Source organism: Drosophila teissieri, chromosome X (genome assembly GCF_016746235.2).
Source record: "Drosophila teissieri strain GT53w chromosome X, Prin_Dtei_1.1, whole genome shotgun sequence".
Classification (NCBI taxonomy): Eukaryota; Metazoa; Arthropoda; class Insecta; order Diptera; family Drosophilidae; genus Drosophila; species Drosophila teissieri.
In genome coordinates this window covers 17,756,487-17,780,022 of record NC_053034.1, presented here as the reverse complement: position 1 = coordinate 17,780,022, position 23,536 = coordinate 17,756,487, and the positions used below count along the sequence as shown (strand labels likewise).

The window sequence follows — 23,536 nt, the reverse complement described above, 5'->3', positions numbered from 1 at the left end:
GGCTCTGTTAACATTCGGAGTCGCTTATGGGTATTATTACACATTTTATTGGGTACTAGGGTACTATCATATCGATTCTGGCCTTCCTTTGCTGATTCGTTATTTTACAATTTCAATTTGCCCTTTGAAATTAAGGAAGTGTCCAAGCTTAATTTAAATACAAAAAAAAAACATACTTTTACAATATATAAGTTAGTGGTAGTGGTAAAAAAAAAAGCGGAAATGCCACAAGAAGCAATTGGATTCCAAAATCACTGATTTCAGTTACCAGTCCTCTGTGGCATTCCCGAAATCGGTTCATCGAACAACAAATTTTGTGAACATACATAAAGAGGTTGGAATGCTTTTAAAACAGGGAATACACACAATAAAAACTCTTTCTCTCTAAGACTAAAATGCACATATGCAACGAATAGTATAAATATATATATTTATATATAATATTGGAGGGGTAGGGATTTATCGCATCGGCAGGCAAACCGAACTACTGGACTGGAATCGATCCTGCTCTCCGCTTCATGGCTCAATTGAAAATTGTATTTACAAAGAGTTTTGGGGATTGGTATTCATTTCGTGGGTGGTGGATCCTAGGGAAGGTGGTAGTGCAGTGGGAGGGGGTGCTGAAGACCCCATTATGACTCGTCGCGATTGTTGTGCACCCACTGGGCGGGCACCCATTGGGGCTCGCGCTCCAGCGAGTTGATCTCGGCCAGCAGTTGGTGGTAGGCGCGCTCCGTGTCGTTGTTGATGATGATCATGTCGAATAGGTGACCCCAGCGGGCCTCCATATCCCTGGCCGTGGCAATGATGTCTTTGAGCTCTTCCTCCTGGTTAAATACAACAGATAGGATGTTAGGTTATGTTTTGGTTGCAGTTGAAGTTCTCTATAACGCACCTTGAAGGGTTCGCCGTTGCGCAGCTTCTTTTGGCGCAGCTTGTCCAAGCTGGGCGGCGCCACCAGCACCACGTACGGCTTGAGGTCAGAGGCGCGCAGCAGCTTGAGGCTCTGCGGATGCAGGTTGAGCACACAGATCTTGCCGCTGGCCACCACCGTGCGTATGGCCTCCAGTGATGTGCCTGTGGGGGATAAGAGAAACACATTAGCCAACAGTCAATCGCCATTATGTGCAATTTAACTCACCGTAGTAGGCCTTCTCGTATTCACCGTGCTCCACAAAGCGGCGCGCCAAAATATCCGCCTCGAAGGCTTGTCGCGTGATGAAGTGGTAGTCCACTCCGGGCACTTCGCCCTCCCTGCGGGCTCGTGATGTGTCTGCGGAAGATGGCAAAGCACAAGGATTACTAAGAGTATTTAAAAAGTACATTTCAAGGTATGGGTTTGGTGTACGTTGTGTGGGGTGTGGCGGTTAGGTGACCTATGTCTAGCAATGGCTCTGGGATTCGGTGGCTCTGAAGCGCAGCCCTTTACCCTTGACCTGAGCCTTGATCTTGGCCGGCTTGAGCCGCTCCTCCAGCAAATAGAAGACTGCCCGGCGGAAGAGAGACAGACATTAAAGACGGCCCATTGAAAGCTGGCTGTAGACGATGCAGCAGTCCTGCTCCGTTTACAACGCTCTTAAAGTAATAGCAACTTGCTTCTCGAATTTGAGGATGAACAGGATCGGGGTCTGCACTTACGTGGCACTGCGGCGGAGAAACGCTCCGAGTCGGCCATCAGGCGTTGGCGCAACTCATGTCTTCCAATGTTGGGCGGGCCGATGAGGACGATGGGCCGCTTGTGGGTAGCGCGGGGATAGTACAAAGCCACCTCCTCGTAGGTGAGTATCTCCTCCGGATCTGTTTCATCCGGCGCCGTGGTGGCGTACAAGGGATATCTGCAATTAAAAAATGAAGTGTCTTAATGTAAAATTCCACTCGAGAAGAATAAATATGCTTACCCCGCCTCGGAGCTGGCCTTCTTCTTCTTTTTGCGACCCTTGCGCGCACATAGGAGCGTGGCTCCTTTGCTGCCCGATCCGTCCTTGCCGCGGGATCGCGCCAGTCCCGCCTCCTCCGCAATGGCCAGCTTCATGGTCTCGCGCTGATGCTGGAACGACTGACTAGGAATAAGACCGGCCAGCGTCTGGTCCTCCTCGCCCTCGCGATACGCCTGCCACCAGTTGGGATCCTCGCGGCTGATCACGTGCAGCACATCGCCCTTCTGGAAGCTGATGCCCAGCTCCCGACAGGGTATATACAGATCGTCCTCCGGATCGTAGTCGAAGTGCGCCCGCACGTGCAACACGGCGGTGTCGCGGTGTGCAACACCCAATCCGGCCAGTTGGCTGCCCGTAGTGCCGCCCATCACGCCGCCGGACGGTGGACTGCCCGCTGGGACGATCAGGAAGGTCAGGGTGCCCTGCATGGCGCCCAATAGGGCGCACACCTCGTTCACCGTCTTGCCGCGCAACTCCTGACCGTTGACCTCCAGGATCTCGTCGCCCTCGTGCAGCAGTCCCGACTTCTCCGCCGCACCACCACGCACAATCCGGCCGATGACCACCGCCTCACCCTCGTTGCGCACCGTGGCGCCCAGCGGCTCCGTGGACTTCTCGATTTGGATGATCCGGATGTTGTCGTTCTGGTCGTTTAGCGTGCCAAAGCACGCACTCATTGGCAGATTGACGGGCATGGACATGGGTATTGTGGCCAGTGGTGGCATGGGAACCGGTGGTGGCGACTCCCCGCGCGGCAGCGGCATTGCTCCACGTTGCGCCAGTGGCGGTGGCACCACGGGCGGCGGCACCACCATGCCTAGGTTTCTCTTGGGTCCAGCCACCGGACTGCTGATTGTGGATCCCGTCGCCGCTCCAATGGCCGGAGTGGGCGTGGGTGTGGGCGAGGGCGTGCCATCCGTGTGATTGGCAATGCGATCGTGGGCCAGGAGGAGACCCTCCATTTCATGGCTGGTCAGCAGGTTGCCCAGCTCGATGGCCGCCGCTGTATTCGATTGCGTTAGCAGCTCCACAATGTCCTTCTGCAATCCCAGGGCATTGTGATGCAGTGGCCCGGAGACGCGGGAACGCCGTCGCTGGAGCACAGCGGTGCGAGCGGCCAGGACATGGGCCACACTGGCGCTGGCCAGGACACTGTGAGCAGCGGAAACGCGACCCGCCAGCGTGCTCAATCCGCTCTTGCTCAGCTGGTTTTGCAGGCGGGTGAGGGCCGCTATCAGCTCGCCGTAGCCTGAAGAGGATTGAAGAGTATTAGAGGATGCGGGGAGATTCAGCAAAGGATGGGTCGAGTACTCACCATCAATCTGTTCCGCCTGCGGCTGGTCCTCGTCGGGCAGATATGCCTCATTCTCCACGCCAACCACCTGGGTGGCCGGCGTTGCCTGCTGCTGCTGCTGGGCAATCGCTTTTCCGGGCGTGGCCGTATCCTGGAGCGCCTTCAGCTTCCGGGAGCCACGAAGACTGTTCCGCAGGAATTCATTTTGCTGCGCTATGCGCTCCTCCTCCTCGCGTCGTCGGCGCAGTTGCTCCTGTTGACGGAATCAAATTGAATGGTTATTTACCGAATGCCTTCAATTGCGGGTGCATTTTGGGATTTTGAGGAAGGAGGGAAGGAAGTGGGAGAGCAGGAATGCTGGAGTGCGCAACTGGGGACGGCAACTCTGGGCGTTGACTCTTGAGTGGCGCACTTAATCCGCATTTACCACAATCGCTAATTTAATTAGTGGCGCCCGAGCAGAGGCACCTGAGTTCCACCAGGAAGACAAACAAGAACGGGCTTTCAGTTTGGCGGACACCCTGTATTCCAAGACATCACGTGACTTCATTCGAATGTGTGCCAATATGTTAGTAAATAGTTTGCATTTTAAATACATTCTTTTGGACTCCCCTTTAAATTTCAAAGACATCGTTAATCTTGGCACGCAAGCATTTTATCAGCCAATTTATATGCAAAAGTCTCCAAACTAATTTGGGAGGCATTAAAAATACAGATTCTTAATTGACTTCGATTTATATACAGAGTACTGCAGCGTATATACCCTACCCACTTGCAGGGTATCAATGAGGCAAATGCAGCCCCGAAACGGACCAGCTCAGGTGGCTGTTCTGGTGGGTGGACCACCGTGCCCACGGTGCCCACTGTGCAAACCCAAGCAAATCCCGTCGAGGGCCTTGGCGATGAGTTAATGAGCGTAAAGGGTTGACAAAGGTAACTGGGGACAGAAGCGGAGCTGAGGTGGCGGTAACTGTTGCAATTGTTGCGGAAGCCCCTTAAGTGCTCGCCATTCATTGGAATGGGGCGGTCTTGGAATGGGGCGGTCTTGGAAGTGGGCGTGGGCGTGAAAAATGGGAAATCTAATGGCAGGGGGGCATGGTCAGCCAGCACAGTGGCTGCCAAACTGTCAGGGCCAACAATTATGAAAACGTGATTGATTCCCGATTTCGTGACCAACAAAGAGAATAAATTCAGATCGATGACAACAATGAAGCGCAAAAGTTCCCACTACCACCAAAAATACATGCATATATTTAGCACAAAAAAGCAGAACGGCCACATGATAGAAAGAAGGGGGGGAAAAAAAACCTAATTGAATAACAACAGAAAGGCGCTCGGCATTCCAAAAGGCGGAAGAGGCAACAGAACAGAAGAGGAAAATAACAATGCAAAGCCACTAAAAAATGAATTCAGCTGAACTTGCATAATCCGAACGGAGGAGAATCAGCACAAAATTCACGAGTTCTTCAAGGGGAGGTTGGGAGGTCCAAAGAGCTTCGAATGGAATGGAATGGCTGAGAAATACCGCCATGTGAACCAAAACTCAGTTTAACATTGAAACCTGAATGAAAAACGATGACAGCAGTTGGGCAAAAGAGAAAAAGGCGAAACAGAAACCGAACCAAAACAAAAATCGCTCAAAGTCACAGCATCGCAGAAAATGGGGAAAAAAGTAGGAGTAGTACGGTTTGACAGCCACTAGTTGTAGCGCTTCCAAAACTGTGCAATTTGTAACTTATATGAAATGTAAATGAACTTAGGAAAATGCATCTTTTATTGTAACTTTTTTGACCAATTGTATGCTTCTATTCTTTAGGAAATGAACAACATTCTTTGTTGTGATTGCTTTAGGACATTGAAGCCTGCGTATTTGGTGAAAATTCCAGCTAAAATCCTATTTGTGCTGCAATTTGAGAGCTCTGGTACTTGTGATAAGTAATTCTACGAAAACTGCTTTGTGTAATCAATACTGTGCATTTTCCTATTCACTGAAAGTTCAGCTGCAGCTCAGGGATTTGAGTTTCAGCCTAAGCAATTAAAACCCCAGAGCCAACTCCCACGCGTAGCTCGCAAAAATCCTATAAATAAAAATGTTGCCTGTGGTGAGACCATCAATCATCTTACACCAGCAGCAACACCTTGAGCCATTGTAAAATATTATGGAAACAAAACAAAAAGGTGGAAAATAATAAAAGAAGGCATACTTCAAAGACAATATCAATTGGCGACGGCGACGCCATGACATCATCATCACCATCACCATCACAATCGCCATCGCCATCGCCATTGCCAACAAATGCCGGCATAAATAAATAACAAATATTGAAAAATACGCGTACCGGGGAAATTAAAAATATATTACTGCCGATACCCTGGCTGGCGTGGGGTATGCTCAATACTCATTGCGTCCTATCATTGTGTGGGAACTAAGGGTATGTGGCAATTCCATACACAACGCAAGAGTTCAGCTATCGCTTAGGTAAATTGTTTTTGCCTTTTACGTTTTATTTCTAATTTTTATGGCTCGGCAGCCAGTTAGCCAAGTTGTCAACTGGTTGTTGTTGCTGCCGCCGTGCTTTCGTTAGCATTTATGCAGATAAAGCCAGTTGCCGCTGGCAACGGTGCATACACGGGGCTACAGTGAGATCTGATCAAATTCAGGTATATGCAAAGTTCGAGGTTTAAAACGTAAACGTACTTAAGGTAAAACTTTCCCTAAGTTTATGGTACGCTTTAGTTTCCGACGAGTATAAGTTTAGCCAGCCTTAAATGTCACTTTGGTCACACCTCCATTGTGGCTCTGGCCACACTTTTGTATTTATGAGTGCAGTTGCTTGAAAAGCATTTAATGAGGAGTACAGTATGCGCTTTTGTGGAGATATGTATGTATGTACTATGTACCTCCCATGACGCAGGTAACCTATTGACTTGCCTGTTGTTGTCGCAAGCGCGTCGAGGATCGCTGAATTTGAATGCCGCGACGCAGGGCGGAGGCGGTGCGCTGGGGCGTGGCAGTGGCAGTGGTAGCGGATGATACAGGTGAGCCGACATATTGGTCGGGGGATTGGGGCGACAGAGAACCCGGTCCACCCAAGCCACCACCATGGCCAGCGTTTCCCGTTCCAACTCCATTGCCATTCATATCACCATAGTCGCTGTTGTTGTTATTGTTCATATGGTTCTCCTTCTCGTTGTGCTGCTGCTGCAGTTGTTGCTGCTGCAGCTGCACCTGCTGCGCCGACAGCACAGCAAACTTGGTGGGCGTTGTTGCCGCCCCAACGACATTAGCAGCAGCAGCAGCAGCAGCAGCAACAACTGCAGGCTGCCCGGCAGCAACATTGCCGTTGTTCTCCAGCGTTATGTGCAAAGTGGACACGACCATTTTCGAGCTGCACTTTCATCGATCTTTGTCTGGCAATCTCTCCTAGCGAAACCGAAAGCAAAACCGAAACGGTAACCAAAATGGAAACTGTCACCAGATGCTGCAGCAGCAACTATGCAAATGGCCACGCCCACACCTGGGCAGTGCATAAATTTGCATGGGGAATTGTGAGTTGTGTGTTCCAAATGAAATGCAACTTAATGCGCATTTCAACTCGAATTGCTGCTGTTGCTGCTGTTACTGCTGCTGATGCTGCTGCTGCTGCTTATGCTGCTTCTGCTGCTTCTGCTGCTGCAGTGGATTAAAAGCCATAAAAAGCGAAAGTTGAGATGGTCGAAATAGTTCTGGCCCAGACACGCACCGCCAGCACAGCAGCAAAAGCAGCCAAAGCAACAGCTTTCCTTTCAGCTCGTGTAATTTACAACTATTTACGTTTACACATTTGTTTATTTGTTTATTTATGGGCTTTTTGTTATTGTTTTTGTTATTGTTATTGTTATTTTTTTCACTTTATTGTTGCTGCCGTCGCTCAGCATTCAGCATTCGGCATTCGGCATTCAACGTGCCTGAACTCTGGAATGAGCCGCACTGCTGCTGTTGACGCTGCATTTACGCTTGGCACATCAATAACAATAAGAAGCACTCGCACACTCACACTCACACACCTTTAAGGTAACAGCAAAAAAAAAAAGAAAAAATTAAAAACAAATAAGTGGAGAAAAAAGTAAAACAGTTCGCCTCAACTGTTTATCATTTATATTAAAATTTTTCAGCTGCCTGCCGTAGGTATTTTCTGCCGTTGCCTTCGATCGTGAGTCAGAGCAAAGTCCAGAACGGGCAATCACTTGGTGGGAGTATGACAAAGATAAATGATATATATTATGCATATTCATATGTGTAATGCGCATCTTTCACATTGCTGGTTTCATATGAAAGTAATTTGCTGTTTAATTATATGCTTTCTTCCATACACTCCATATTATATTAGCAAAATGCAATGCTTATGAGTCAGCGACGATCATCGCAGTGCGGCATGGTAACACTGTTCTCAAGGCTCTGGGCACACTTCGTGTGAATGTCCTTTGCAGCGAATGTGTGCATTGTGGTGCAGGTTGCGTATCTATCTGAATTGGTAACATTGCTGGCCCAGTTTTTATGCTGGGCACACTGGCACGTTAAATCCTTTGCCTTGTTGGCCTGGCAGTTTGAAAGCTTCTTTATGCTCGTAACCAGTTCATGTTTGCGTTATGCAGCCAGCTTTTTTTCAATAAGGTCTGCCACTTTTTTCGGGATATTTCATTTATTTCACATATTTTCCGTTTCTGTGTGTGTTTTTTTTTTGGTTTTTTTTTTGTTTTCTCGCTTTTTGCGGTTACGCGAGCAACTTTCCGTTATGGTTGCAACTGCCACGCCTGTTTTAGCTGTTTTTTCCGCTGCCGCCTGCCCATAAAATGCTGTCGAATGCTGTGTTGTTGGCCTGCCGTTTGGGGTACTTGCAAATGGTTGTTCGTGTGGCGGCCGGCTGGTACGTGCTTTTTGGTCCCAGAATTTTCGCCAGCTATGGGCGGTTTTTGTGCGAGCCGCGCCTTATTTGCATGGCTCCCATTGCACACAACACACACACACATCAGCACACGCACACGTGAAAAAAAGAACCAAACAAACAAACAAATTGACGCCACAAAAAAAGGCGAAGCCAGTTCCTTTAAAACCTCGGCACTTCGAAACAAAAGAATTCACTTCCACCTGGGGAAATGCATCCATTTACGGTGGAATTTTCGTCGTAGACATACGTATGCATATGGCCTTATCTAATCGGTTATCGGTTCGTTCGTTGTCACGCACTTGGCCCGCAGAAAAAAAATAGTTAAGATTGGTGGAAAAAAATCAACAAAAAATTGCGGCCGATCGCAGAACGCGTAGAAAAACAACTAAAACGCCAACTGAAAATCATAACAAACCAGCGCCGCCAGAAGACGTCGACGTAGGCAGAAGCAGCAGCGGAGCAGAGGCGTCGGCAGCGCCAGTGGAATATACGGCAGGGGGGGTCTCTACTCAGAAGAAATGCAAGGGGGAGCGAGCGAGAGAGAGCGAGTGGAGAACAGGTGAGCGAAGAGCTAGAGCACAGGTAAAAATACGTATGGTATATGTATGTGCTAAGCCGGCCTGGAGAGACAAATGCGCAAAAATGGAATGTTTAACTAATTTGCGAACATGCCCAGCCAGGGGCAGGGCTGAAGGGGGGTCTTAAAAAGGGGGTGGGGGGTGCTAACTACCGCCTGTGGCAACCGACAGTAGCAACCCCCCTTCGGTCAGCAAACAAACAGAGCAGCAGTGCAGCTCAAACAAGCAGGTTAAATTTAAACAATGTCGGACACTCTATTTATACAAGATTTACGATAGCGATAACGAAAGCGCGATAACAATGTCAAACACGATAAATCCCATAAGAATGGCTATTAACTGTGAGAGGGTGTAGCGTTAATGAGATCCAATTACAAAGCGCCGATAATGCAGAACCATAAGCACGACACTGATTCAAAGATACGCTAAAACACCTGTGTGCCGCATTATCGAAAATATCGCTTGTAATCGAACAGTAATCGCACCAATTCCTTGATAAGGATTATTTTGCTCAGCAAGAAATTCCATATTCATAATGGATTCACTGTTATTACGATAATGAATCACGATAAAGGAATTTGGGCTAATCTTTTGAATTTCAATGGCTTTCGAAATCTCTCGTAAGCTGTTGATGTTTAGATTTTCACTTTTCCCCGTACGCACAAATGCATGAAGGTAGATTTTATGTGCGTTTCCATTATCCACTGCCCCCCTTTGCTTCCCCCATTTGTGGCTTCGTTCTCCTAATGAGCTTACATCCATAATCACCACCCACCGCCCACCGCCCAACCGCCCTCGCTTTTCACACTCGATAGTGTGTGCTGTTTTCCACCCACCCCACCCGTCCAATCGCTGTCAAACTGCATGGCACTAGTCGCTTTGCAGTTTTCAATTAATTACATTTAGCAAATGTGTTTTTTAGCCACCAATTCGTCTCGTTCTCTCTCTCTCTCTCCCCTCTCCACCCTTCTCCTTCTGCCGTCTCTGTCGCTCTATTTATTTTTCTATCGCTCTGTCTATGTCTTCAGGGGGCGTGGCTGAGGGCGGAACGTAACAATTCGATTAAAAGTTGCATAATTAATCATTGCATTAAACAACTTTTCACCATCCCCCCCGCGTCTCTTGATGGCTTCCTATGAAACAACGCCTATGGCAAACATTTCCCCCCGTCCTCCTCATCGCCCCCTCAACATCTCCCTTGGTGAGTCATCAACACCCCGGTTACCCCTTTGTAAGCCCGCCCATGGAAAATCCCACCCACATGCCCTGCAGCCTTCCAAATGAATGCGAAATGTTTTACTTTTAAACGGCATTATAATTCCGCTCCCCTCCACATATTACCGCCCCCCTTTAACCAGCTTCTGAGCCCCCAACTCTTGCCACTTTCGAGTGCACAGACAGAAAAAGTTGTTGGGCAACTTTTGCACGCCCCCACACACACACAATACCGTACTTTGAGCACGGTTACGCCCTTTTGCTCCCGACACCGCCCCCGCCCCCCTCGTCAGGTTTATTGTCTTTCGGTGCGGTAAAGTTTTTAATAGTTTTACTAGTTAAATGCAATGGTCCGGCCGGGGCAATCAAAATCGTGAAAAATTTCACACTTTGTCTTTGTCTATGTGTGTTTGTTTGGTGATCGCCATCGCCATCGCCAGACTGGGTGTAATGATTACAGTTGGGCAGTAAGTGGCGGTAAGTGGCGGTCAATGGCCAGTGGCTGAGCGAAGAAGTAACTGAACATTCAGCGATTATTGGGCCTAACAATGGAGAGAAAGAACGTGGCCCAAACCGGAAGCATTGGCCCCGACATTCATCAAAAGGCCTTTTATTATGACGGAGGAAGTGGGCGAGTGAGAGAGTGGCTGTTATGCATGCTAATGAGCTGCATTCGGGCCAGAGGAAAATTCTAAACAATAGAACTATTACTGGGATTTACCAATTACCTCACTGTACGGCTGGCCTAACAACAATGAACTAGTGCAAATTCGGATTTGTGGGACTTAACCATGTTAAGCCTGGGCAGTTTCAAGATTGAACTATTTAGTAGCAGCATTTAACAACATAATTGCATTATAATCCTTATCACCTCCTGCACATATTCTTGAGCAGTTAAGGCAGCCGCAGAAGTTGTATTCAAAAGGATTTTAGACTTGCACAGTTTGAAGTTGGGAAATTTTTGTAGCCTAACCATAGGGATGCGGACGTAAATGCGCAACAGTTTGAGAGCCACTCACCTGGTACTTCTTGATGCTGTCCAGCTGCTCCAGCGTGGGCTCCACAATCTGGGCGATCTGCTGCTGCTGCTGCAGCGGATGCGTTGCTGCGCCGCCGCTGCTGCCGCTGCTCGCATTCCCCGGCGCCCTTCGATCCGGCAGCTGCGGAGCGGGTGAGCAGTTGACCAGCCGCCCGTCCTTCTCCACCCGCAGATGATCACGTGGCGGTGGCACGGGCTTCGCGTTCCCATTGAGCTGTGCGGAGAGGAGCGAAGGGGGGAGCCCCGTTAGTATGTGTGCATTTATATGCTTTAGTGTGTGCCTATGTGTGTAAGTGTGTGTGTAAGTGTGCTTATGCGAGTGTGTGTGTGTGTGTGTACGGCTGATGGCTGTTGGTCATTAAAGTTGAATGAGTTTATTTGTTGCCAGTGATTTTCAGTGCACTTCCCTGCGAGATGAGCGCGAAAAAGGTCCTTACATTAAACCAAACCTTCACCTTCTGCCAGAGGCTTTCGCAATGGGGATCGTATTGTTGAATGGGTGAAATATATGGGTAGTTCTTTCTGTATTCTTAATAATGCATGTTTGTGTCTTCTTGAAACCTTAATAAAAGAAATACATAGTATGCATCCCCATCCCTGACATTTTGTCTCATTTGTTGGTGTCATTTACTAGCGAGAATTGAATACGGTACGTATTTAAATGCATTTCCTTTTTGGATTCCTTTCCATTCAGCGCATTGTCGGTGGGAAAATAAAGAGTATGGAAAGCGAGGGAAAGGCGCACATTTTGCTTTTGTTCTGCAGCCATTGGAAAATTAATCGAGAGCAATTTCATATAAATGGCATTTATTTTTCATCGCCTGAAAAGAGCCCAGTGAGTGAGTGAAATGGGGGCAGAGTGGGGCAGATTGGGGCAGATTGGGGCAGAGTGCGGCAGAGTGGGGCAGAGGTTTTCAAAGAGCTAGCAGCGAGCTGCAAATGATGAAATAAGCGGAACAGCGGGCGGCAGCACCACCGCCACCGCCACCACCCACCGAGTGGGTGGCTCAAGTGGGTGGTTGGTTAGGAGGTGCCGCGAGTGGTGGCTGGCTGGGTGTGTGGCTCAATGTTGTTAGAATTATGCCTCGCTAACGAGGCCAACGCAGCGGCTCTGATGCCGTGAATTAGGCCAACCGGCTGAACAAGGTGACAAGCCGAGTGGTTTGGGTAGCTGGTTCGCTGGCTGGTTGGATTCCAGGGGTTACGGGTCAACTGGGGCTCAACCGGCTCCTGGTCCGACCTGCACCACCGGATACAGGGAAGGAAATCAATGCGTATGCGTTGGCAGCCAAAGGGGTTAAGTGGGCCCGGCGTTAATTAGCCGAGTTGAGCGAAACGCTTGGGGTCGCTAAAATTATCGATTCACACATTTTGGGCTCGCTTATGTATGGGCCATTCCATAATTTCCGGTTGTCTTAACCATTTAATGCCGTATTCATGGAACCCATTCAACTGTCTTGTTTTTTCTCTCTTCTCGCTTTTTCAGTTTTAAATAGCTTTGCCAGGGATTATCGATGACATTTCTATCAAGGTTTCATGCTTATGCTGTCGTTTTGGCATTTAAACGCAATTGTTCTGGTGGCTAAAAGTATGGATTATTGCAAATAATCCGTCATGATCATGATACTCATGCCCATTTTGCTAATGAAATTGTGGCTAACATTTCGCGTTCACTTTGAGCATTATGCGTTTTAGAATAAAGGTAATTGAATGGCGTTAAATAATATAGTTTGGCACTTCTTTAAAGCCTGTAATTAATAATATATTAAGGTACATTGAAACTGGTTTTGCTTTCATTGCGTGGCAGGGATTACCATTTACCCGCGAACTTCATCAACTGCCAAAACACATCACTGAAACACACTAAAATGAAAGGATTCAGAATCAGATACAGATACAGATACAGATTAGAGATTAGAGAATCGGAGAAGAGCGAAACGGAGTGGCGGGGCGATAGAGACAGAGAAGAGTGAAGAGTGAGGAGTCTCCAGTGAGAAGCTGAGACAGATAGCGAGTACAAAATGCAATGTGGTATACCTCATCGACCGCCCGCCTCGCATCGCCGTCAGCAACACCAGAAACCGCAGCAGCAGCAACAGCAACAGCAGTGGTTGCACATGCCGATGTTGTTGCTGCTGTTGCTGCTGCTGCTGTTGCAGTGACAGGCGAAGGCGACACGCCCATCGAGGAGAGCGTGGTGTGGGCGGTGGAGGCGCTGCCGTTCGACAACAGCGATCCGCGCGAGGAAAGGTGAGCTGGTGGCGGATATCTTGGCGTAGTCTTGACCATCTCGATAAAGCTGTCCGGCACGTCCACGGGCAACTCGCGATGCTTGGCCATCGGTGGCAGCAACATTGTCACGGGAGAGGCAACCGAATGTTGCTGCTTCTGCTGGTGCTGATGCTGCTGCTGTTGCTGCTGCTGGCTCACCTCGTAACCGGGTGGCGCCAGGCTCAGGTCATCGGGCACCGTTGAGCTGCTGGTGCCGGTGGAGGAGGATGATGATGATGTGGCACTGGCTATGTTGCTGCTGTGGCCGCTGCTGCTGCTGCTCGTGTGCATCGAGCTGTTGCTGCTGTTCAGCGAGTTGCTGTTGCTGTTGCTGCTGCTCACGCCTGTTTTGGTCACCGTTGCTGTTTTGTTTGTCGAAACAGCTGTATTGTTGCTCGTGTTGCCATTGCTGTTGCTGTTGCTGTTGCCATTGCTGTGGGTGTTGCTGTTGGTGTTGCTCGTGTTGCTGCTGTTGCCGCTGTTGCCGCTGTTGCCGTTGCTCGTCGCCTGATGTTGCTGGTGCAGGTGACGATAGGCGATGCTGCCGAAGGAGTCCAGGGTGTGTTTGCTCATCACCTCATCGAAGGCACTCGATGAGGGCGAGGCCGAGTCCTTGCGTCCCTGGTACAGGCCATCCACAACGCAGAGGAAGTCATCCGTGATGCTGCTGTTGTTGCTGCTGCTGCTGCCGACGGTGTTGCTGTTGCTGTTGCCATTCGGATCGCTGCTCAATGTTGCCTGCAACTTGTGGCTGGGCGTCTGTTGTTGTGCCACCTGTGTTGCCACTGCCACTGCGGTTGTCACTTGATGTTGCTTCTGTTGCTCAAGTTGTTCGTGTTGTTCGTGTTGTTCCGATTGCAGGCAATTTTCATAGTTTTCGATTTGTTCCAATTTGTTTTGTTGTTTTTGATTGTACAAATTTTGTGTGGCCACATCGAGTGCAATTGTTGTTGTTGTTTTTGATGGGTGTTGTTGTTGTTGTTCATGATGTGGTGGTGGTTGTTGTTGTTGTAGTTGTTCATGTTGATGTGAAGAATGATATGCAACAATTAACATTTTGTTAGCATGATCATTGTTAGTCATAGCTGTGATTGTGGTGGTGGTGGTGTTGGTGTTGGTGGTGTTGGTGCTTTTCTTGTTTTTCTGTGTGCGTGTGGGTTAAGTGGTGGTGGTGGTGCATGTGGTGTGGTGAAGAAAGAATGAATGCTCTTGTACGGATTGCAGATTACGGATTGCATGGTGCGGACTGCGGATGGCCGCTTATGCTTACCTGTGGTGGACGGGGTGGCGGATATCGGGGTGGCGTCTTGTTGCGTGCGATGAACGTGTCCGGACAATCGACGGCCATCTCACGGTGTGGACCTGCACAGAATGGCACAGAATGGAGCAGAGCGGAACTCGGGTTAGTTGAATGGTCAGTGGACATGGGACGTGGGAGATGGTGGACACTCACCGTTATCTTGGTTCACGGACAGCATGGTCAGCATTTCCTGGTCAATCTCCCTGATGTCGCCCGAGTGCGTGCGATAGTGTTGCTGCTGGAGCGGATGTTGCTGCTGCAGCTGCTGCTGCAGTTGCAACTGCTGCTGGTGGTTCAGATGGTGCTGGCCGCTTATGTAGTCATCCGGCAGACATGGCTTCAAATCGTCGCCGTCCAGCACAACAATGCTCGATCCGGAGCGCCGGCGATTCCTGTCAATCGCGAATGGAACATAAAACGAAAAGAAGCGGTATATTCCGTCAGTTGAGATCCGGACACAAATCAGTTGAACCGGGGCCAAAAGGGCTGCCTGGTGAAGTCAAAGCCAGATTAAAATAGATTTTCAATAGCTTAAATGGTTGGCCTTTCAGTCTTTATGTATAACTAAAAGAGCATTGATTTAATAATATTTCAAATCACTAGACAGTAACTTTGAAATCCAAGGACATGTTTGCAAGGAAAGGGCAAGTTGAGCTGCTTGTTTAGAAGGATTTGGAATAAGCCAGTTTCTGGTGAAATATTAAAGTCGCTGCTGCTTGCTGGCTGCACTATGTCAATGCAAATTGGCAGCTCCTGTCGATGGCAGCCATCGTTCTCCCTTTTCATTTTGGCCCAGGTGGCGGACACAGTTTGGCAGCCACTGGCCGGGTGTCGGCTGGGCGGACAGCCTCTTTTATTATTTCAAAAAGTTATCCGCACAAAGAGACTTTTTTTTTTTGGGTGCGGAGGGGAAGAGGTTTAGGTGAAAGTATAGGTGGCGTATAAGTATAGGCCAACTTAAAAATGGTACGCTGCCCGAAAACTTTGTTATAACTTTGCACTTTTGCGTGGCTCTTTCATTATGCAAGGTGGCAGGGGAGGTGACTGGTTTGAAGGCAATTTGTGCCTTAATTTGATCGGCTTTCGGATTATGAGCTTTGTGGACCTGTGGGGGAGCAGCAGTGGCTGGAATAGGGGAATAGGGATGTGCAGATTGAGGTGGCTGTGGATGTGGATGTGGGCCAAGTCGGCTGGCTAATTGCAAAAAGCTCAAAGTGGATTTAATGCCGGACCAGCCTAGAAGTATGCACTGCCATTCAGCTCCCAATTCCCAGCCCAAACTCAAACCCAAACCCGAACCCAAAGCCAAAGCCAAAGCCAAACCCAATCCCAATCCCTGCCCAGCCCCCAATCGCTTTATCGTCCTTCTCCAGGCGCTGATGCGACAAAAGCAATTTCAGCCGCAGCCTGGCAACGACATTGGAGTGCAGTCTTAACCCCATCTTTATCACCATCACCATCGCCATCGCCGGTTCCAGCTTCAGCACCAGCTCCAACACCAGCTCCATCTGGATTTTCCCTCCTGGAATCCCTTTGGGCAAATGATGAACGTCAGTGGCAGTAGCTCTTTCATTACCCACTACAGATTCGCACCCGGAAAAATACATCACTTTGGGGATTATTCAGATCAGAGAGGACATTTTAATGCATTTGATGGCCTATGTACATACTCGTATAGCGCAAAGTATAATGGGTTAGACATGTACTAAATACAAGGATTCGTTATAAAAGAATTTGTATGTTTAAGAATAACGTATTCTCTTGAATGTTTAAGAATAACGTATTCTCTTGTATGTTTCTTAGCTTTTTCTGCTAACGTATGAATGAAGCTGGCGAATGAAGCTTATCAAGCATTTTATGAATATGCGCTAGGCAATGGAAATTCTAATAGAAAACTAGTTTTTCCGTGCCACCCCCTTGAACTCCACTTCACCGTCACTTTTAGCACTTCCTATTCATTTTGCAGCGGAATTCAGTTCCGTTCAGTTCAGCATTCTCATCGAGATGGACTGTCACACAATGGCTGTGCAGGGCATTAAAAACCGATTTCTGGAGAATGCAACGGCGATGGCCAAGATGGCTCCCTTACGGCCAAGAACAGGGAGATGGGTTGCGATGGCGATGGCAATGGCGATGGCGCTGAGTGAAGAGAATGTGAATCCAACACGAGGCAGCGGGCGAGACAATTCAATTTGCGTAACAGCAGAGGACCAGTAATGGCAGGAGAATCAGCTGGAGGTGGGGATTGGGCTGGAGTATGGAGGCCTTCTAAATGGGAAGACTGCGAGATTGGAGGCAACTCGACGGCCAGTGCAAATGAGTCAAACAGACGAGGAGACGAGAAGAAAGGACCAATGGAGGGCGGAGTGGGGTGCGGCAGAGAAGAGAAGAGAAGAGAGCGCACCATAAACGAATTAAAATGCCTTTGCCTCTGACATCAAGTACCGACCAAGGCCACTCGTCTAGTTGCAGCAGCCACATTGCAACAGCAGCAGCAACAGCAGCAGCAGCAGCAACAGCTGGTCAGCTGGTCATCTGGTCAGCCCATTCCTATTTTTATCCGCCTCATCAATCTGTCGACCTCTGAGGAGCTTTTATCTGAAGCTTCCTCCCCTCGGCAGATGTTCGATTAGGGACGCACAAATTGGGGACAGCAGAGTTCTTTCTGCTTTTCTAGCTTTAAACACCAATCAGAGCGCAGGCAACTTGAAATTACACTAAACACTTCACTTAGCAAAACTGGCGATAACCGTTTTATATTAATAACGTCATCGGATGCATTATAAAAGTCTGAAAACGATTAAAACCCTTCGATTTGATTCAATTATGTCATGTGTACACACACATCAATGCTGTTGACCAACCGAATTAGTGAGAGAATGGGGAGTACGAGTGGCATATCAATCGGCTTGGTGGCTGTCATATCCCTATTTTGCCAGCAATTAGCAGTGACCATAGCCGGCAGCTATCTGTCATGCATCTGATTGTCACCCCGACATGCTCCATCTAATGACCGCATCGGTGCTCGCACTCGCACTCGCACTCGCTGTCGCACCCGTACTCCGAATCCTCAATCTTCAATCCCATTGCCATTCCAAACGCCCCATTTGTATCTGTATCGCTATCGGTACTCGTATCTCTATCTGTATCTGTGTCATAACAAGCAGCGCACTGCGAGATGCCCACAAATAACCCCCGTTTCCCCATTTCCCCACTTCACCATTTCCCCACTTCAACACACACCACCCCCTTTGATGGGATCATCAATAACCCGGAGGGGCGACAGTGGGTGGTGGTCACTGAAAGGCACCGAGGAGGCTGTCAAACTGGGCAATGCAATTCATACATCGATGACAAGGCAATGGCATTTTGCATTACGGCTTTGTCTTTTTGTCAATCGCAGAAATATTTTAAAACATTCCCCAGACAACAACTAAATCATCTATCAATTTTCTCAAATGTTCCCCACAGTTACTACAATACACCATAAAAGTTGAAGATATTTATGCAGCTTTAAGATGAAAGTCAAATGTTTCAAGCAGTGAAATATTACTTTCATTTCGTAGAGTGGAGTGTATAAGTAGCATCTAGCAACTACCAGCTTAATTGAAAGACTCCTGCACTTTTTTCGCAGTGCACATGGCCGCAGGTTAAGGATGGCAATTAGCCATGCTGGAGGGCGGTCGGAAAAGGGGGCGTGGCAGCGGGACAGCGATGAAAGGAGACAGATAAACGCAAACAACTCATGGGGGAAACCATTAAATGTATTTTGCATTTCCAGCTGCCCATCGGTGTGTGCATATCTGTGTGTGTGTGTGTGTAGTGATGTGAGTATGAGCAACTGACCAGAAGAGCAACACACATTGGTGTTGTTGTTGCTGCTGCAGCACGACAGCAACATGCGACATGTTAATTGTTTACGGCCAGCAAGCGAGCACGAGACAAAAGTGCGGGGGGTTAGGGGTTAATACACAATTGCGGACAATGGAATAGCATTCAGTAAGCTGGGGGAATATTCATTAAATGTGTATCTTAAAGTAGCTTCAATTTCGTATAAAGTGTTTAAAGCGCTATCGCTGTATTTGCTCTGTAAGTGTCACAAAACAATATTGAATAGTTATAACCTATATAACCAATTTATATTTTGTTTAGTAAATTACTCTGCACTTTGTTATCTACGCTTTAGTTATACTGCTATTACTTTAACCGCTCTTGCATTCCAAACGATATCAAACGAATGACAACAGGTGGACGGTGGAGGGATATCCCCTACAGACCGATATAGCCAGCGATTTTGGGAGGGTTCATGCTTGAGGGCTTGTGGCAACAAGTGGCTGGAACAGGTGCAGTCCGAGAATTGGTGCACCGTGCACCGTGCACCGGGGATTGGGGATCGGGAAGCGAGTATCGTGAATCCGGAGCTGGGAATCGATGGAGGGGCGGGACCGGAAGAAGCTTATTTGCAGCGGAAGTGGCAGCCATGAGTCACCCGCTTGCAACGCATTCCAGACCACAATCCCCCCGTTCACCATTTACCATTTACCATGCAACATTTACAATTGCCCCTCAGGTAGAACCTCCTCAATTCGACCAGAATTTGTGGGTGTGACCCTGGCCAGACACCGAACTCAGCTCAATTTGATTCAGAACTCAAAACTCAGAACTCGGAACAGAGAACTCTGGGCTGAAAACTGGAAATGAAACTCAAACTGAGAGGAGATCGTAATGGATTGCGGTTGTGTTTGGATGTGGCTCCAGGAAAAGTGTTGGGTAAGCAGAAGCGGTGATGGAAACTTCGACGGAGGGGGAAGGTATATGTACATATAAATATATGTATAAATATATACACATATCTGAAGCTGAAGCCGGCATTCCATTTGAATTATTCATTGCCAAGGCAGCCACATGGGATTGAAAGTGGAAATGGAAGTGGCGATAGCAATTGGAGCTGGTTTAATTGCCGAGCAAACCAAGAGCTGTAGTAATGCCATAACCGATAGTTAAAGCACGCAGAAAAAATATCCCTATATAAGCGCTTTTTAAATAAATTATCTAAAACCAAGCTACATATCTATTATTAACTAAATGCATAAGAAGTCTTGTATATTGTTGCATTTGCATTAAAAAACGAATACTTCTTATTCACTTGTTGTACAGACGTTTCTCTCAGTGCTAACTCAACTCATGGGAAATTTTGCAATCGCAATCGCATCATCGATGCCGCTCAATTGCACACTCGATTCGCCACTCCAATTTTCTCCCCTCCTTCGAAAAAAGTTTTCCTGGAAATGCCAGTGTAAAAATTCATAAGCAAATAGTGGTCAGGTTGGGAAATTTCTTAAGAATTAATTAAAACCCAAACACAAAGGCAGTCAAGGTGAAAAGCTCTTTTCGCCCCCAAAATTGAATGCAATATATTTATAGGTAAGATGCTACACATATACATATATATATGTATGTATGTATTCCTCTATAGACAGCCAGGCCAAAAGCTGAAATTTCGTTTTCAATTTGCCGAGAGGTGTGGCTAATGTGGGCGTTCAATTAAAGTTCAGTCGAACTCATTTTGCCATTTGGCAAATTGAAATAAAACTTAATTGATTGTGGGCTGCACTTGTGCATTGAAATCCCTACCATTCCCACCTATTCCGCCATTCGTCCTCGTGCCTTCGTCCTCGTTGCCCCCAGGGGCTTCCCCTCGAGAAGCCATGGAAATTCCGAGTGGCGAAAGAGGTGAGAGAGTCCTGATTGCGTGCACTTGACGGGGAAAGGGGCTTTGAGGGAGGTGTGGCAGGTGCGAGTCCTGATTGCACACAGGTGACTCGATGGGGGGGGGGAGGGGTTGAGGGATGGGAGGTGGTGGGGCTTATGCATTTGGTGGGTGGGCTTTATATTCAGGCTGGATTTTAGTTTGACGTCATTCGGCATGGTTTTGCTTCTTCGCAAAGCTACAGATTAAGTCGAATCATTTTCCAACATTTAGTTTGCTTTGCAAACACGCAAATAATTGGGATAACGGGGGTATCATTTAACCTCGTCATTTCCTAAGATCGTAATCCCTAAAAATGTAAATAACTTTCCAGAGTCCAACTTAATTTGGAGTAGTGTTCTTAACTATGAAATATCCGGGCCAAATTAACATTTCCTTTCTACGAGTATTTTGCTCAATTTAATTTGCTTCCTGTGCCCTGGCCTCATTATCCATAGCCATCCAATCCATGTTCATTCTCAATTTCCAGCTCATCTCGCCCGTCTCTTCGCTTGCAATTTACCTGGTAAATTATTGCTCAAATTATTGTTCTACCAACTTTGCGCATTTGCGTTGTGGTTTCTGGTCAACATTCTGTTCCATTCTATTCCTGCCCATTCCAATCCGAAAACCACCTTCGGCATGCCAAGACTTGCCACGTCCTCTCCTCCCTCCTTGGGGAGTTTTCCCGGGACATGGTGGAAACTGGGTGGCAAATGGATGGCAAATGGGTGGCAGATGGGGCTAAATGTGGGGATGGGAGGCTTGTGGGCTGCCTCAACTTCTGAATCCCTTCACCAGTTTACCCGTAGACGAGGTGAGAAACTATTTGCCGCGGAGATTCGTCCAGAAAATTGCTTTTACCCGCACAAACGAAAGCGAATTATGTAATTATGGCATTATAATATCCGAACTATCGGAATGCGGTCTTTAAGCGGGGTGAATTATGTATGACTGCACTTCAGGTTGCGGTGGCGACGTAGATCACGAAATATTTGGTTTCGCCCCTCGTGTTTTGCATACCAAATGTATCTATCAGATACAGCTCAACAGGTCGTGCATATAGATAATTATATCTATAGATAATACTCGCCCTCTAGTTAGTGGATCACTTGGGATATGATATGGGATATAAACAATAACGATTCTAAAATATACCAATATGTACTTTAATAATACTTTACGATGTGTACAATTCTGTTAAATGAAACTGAGATTTGGAATTTGGGATTGTGAGGAAAGCGTTTGAATAAAGTTTTCCGTGAATGTGTCTATTGTATTGCTTCCAGCTTTGAACAATGGGCAGTTATATAGAAGTGTTGATTGTCAAGAACAACAAAAACGACGGATGTCAGTTTAAATACCTGAGTGTGTGCGAGGAAAGGGTTTATTTTGGAGGAGACGCGGTTCGAGGGGTTTTCCCCATCTTCTCACAATGGGGAAAACAAAGAAAAACACTCACCATTGCTTTAGGATGCGCATATCTGTAATCCGTTCGATCTCTGCCTCCCTTTCTCTATTTTTCTCTGCGTCTTTCCCTCTCTCTGTCTGACTTTCTATTACAACTCTTTTTTTGGTTTCTAAATTTTGTTTTTTTTTGTTGATTTATCCTTTTGGTTTACACATTTCTGCTGCCTTCACACGCACGAAACACAAAACAAAATTTGTATTTAATTAAGGGGAAAATTTAAAAATAAAACATAAATTGGTGGTGCGCTTGCGCCATGGCAACAAGCAATAGTGCAACAAAAAAACATGGATTCACAGCAGATATTGGTTAAAAAAAACACTAATTTTTTATTGAAAATAAATCTTCTAGGATTCAATTTTTATCACAAAAAAAAGATTTCTTCTATTTAGTGATGCATCATCAGTGGATTTTAACAATTTAAACCGATATCTACTGAATTCCTCTTACTACTCGACTGTGTCTGCTTCTATCGTTTCGTTTAACACTTTCGAAAGGTGTCTGCAACTTGCAACAACAACACTACAACTGACCACCAAGTTGCATGTTGCATGTCCAAAACTCACACACGCATGCACAAATAGTTATTGCCACTTTTCTTTCACTTTGCAGGCAGAAAAATAAAGGTAAAAAAAAGGTATGCTACGTAAACGGTCTGGCAACATTGGCTAACCGTTTGTTTTGTTGCTGCTGCTGCTTCTTCTTCCACTTCGGAACGCTTTTAATTGCAATTTAATGAGTTAGAACCACTGTACGTTGCTTTCGGTTGTTGTTGCTATTGCAAATCGATCGTGCAGCTTAGCTAACGGCAATTTGCAGTTGCACGTTCTCGCATCGTATTTAAAACATTGTCGCCGCACTTTGCGTATTTGTTGTTCTTTTTTGTTGTGTGTGTCGTTGTTGTTGTTTTTATTGCACTCTCGGTGTGGCACACACGCGTTTTTACCTCGCGGTACGAACATAGAATGAAAAAACCTGAAAGCCGAGCTGAAAATAAAGCAGAAAATAGCTGGCAGCGCTGCTTGAAAAAAATCGAGAGCGCGAGAGACAGGGAGAGAGAGAGCGTAACTCTGTGTGCATTTGTGTGGGTGAGCGAGAGCCTACCTGTCGTCCCGTTTTTTCATTTTCAAGCAGCGCAAGTGCAGCGCGCTCAATCGCCCCAGGATATGTGTGTGTGTGTGCTTATGTGCGATTGTGTGCTCAACTGTTTTGCCAGTGTGTGTGTGTGCTTAGCTGAGAGGGCAGCAAACAATAGCAAAATATTCAAGTGTGCAAACAGGCGAAGGAGGCACGCAGGAATAGAAATAGCACATCCGAAGAGTCGCAAATTAGGGCAATTGCGAATACGGATACCCTACGTGCAGATAATAAGGATCACTTCGAACATTGATATCGAATATTAAAATCCTTGTTTTTGTGGAATTTTTATATCTCATTAACAGCTCAATTTGTTAAATACTTTCCTCAAAATAGATATTTTATGTATTTGTATTAATTGGGATTTCTTTTCTCTGCATGTATATAGCAAGATAAAACATCTGAAACATTTTAAAGTGCGAATAAATGCGAAAACTGAAACGGAAAACCCGTGAATTCCATTCTGCAAACCGAATGTTCATGGAATAAAGGGATTGTTGGGAAAAGATCATTTAGGCGGCACTCCCTCGCAAAGTTCGTTAAGCACTTTTGCTTCCTCTTTTCGTTCCTTGTAAGTGAACCCTCCTGAAGAAGAGGAAGAGCAGCTATAGAGCAGGTAC

The 23,536-nt window shown here is 47.0% G+C and overlaps 1 protein-coding gene across 8 annotated transcripts in view; it reads right to left on the bottom strand.

Annotated features, from left to right (window-relative positions):
• Window positions 1-29: 29 nt before the first annotated feature.
• The window catches only part of LOC122625074 (disks large homolog 1), a 58,160-nt gene continuing 34,653 nt past the window's right edge, over window positions 30-23,536 (bottom strand). For 2 of the 8 annotated variants that reach the window (XM_043804944.1, XM_043804940.1), the window contains 9 exons: window positions 14,716-14,954; window positions 14,533-14,624; window positions 10,972-11,205; window positions 3,253-3,484; window positions 1,899-3,186; window positions 1,639-1,835; window positions 1,142-1,273; window positions 896-1,077; window positions 30-827 (listed from right to left, as the gene is read on the bottom strand). In XM_043804944.1, the coding sequence (XP_043660879.1) occupies window positions 633-827; window positions 896-1,077; window positions 1,142-1,273; window positions 1,639-1,835; window positions 1,899-3,186; window positions 3,253-3,484; window positions 10,972-11,205; window positions 14,533-14,624; window positions 14,716-14,954 (2,791 nt within the window). In that variant the 3' untranslated portion in view covers window positions 30-632. Of the gene's footprint in view, window positions 828-895; window positions 1,078-1,141; window positions 1,274-1,638; window positions 1,836-1,898; window positions 3,187-3,252; window positions 3,485-6,163; window positions 6,656-8,406; window positions 8,535-10,971; window positions 11,206-13,028; window positions 14,406-14,532; window positions 14,625-14,715; window positions 14,955-21,773; window positions 21,809-23,536 lie in introns of those variants that run through there. The other 6 variants (XM_043804939.1, XM_043804942.1, XM_043804947.1 and 3 more) reach the window with 6 other exon arrangements.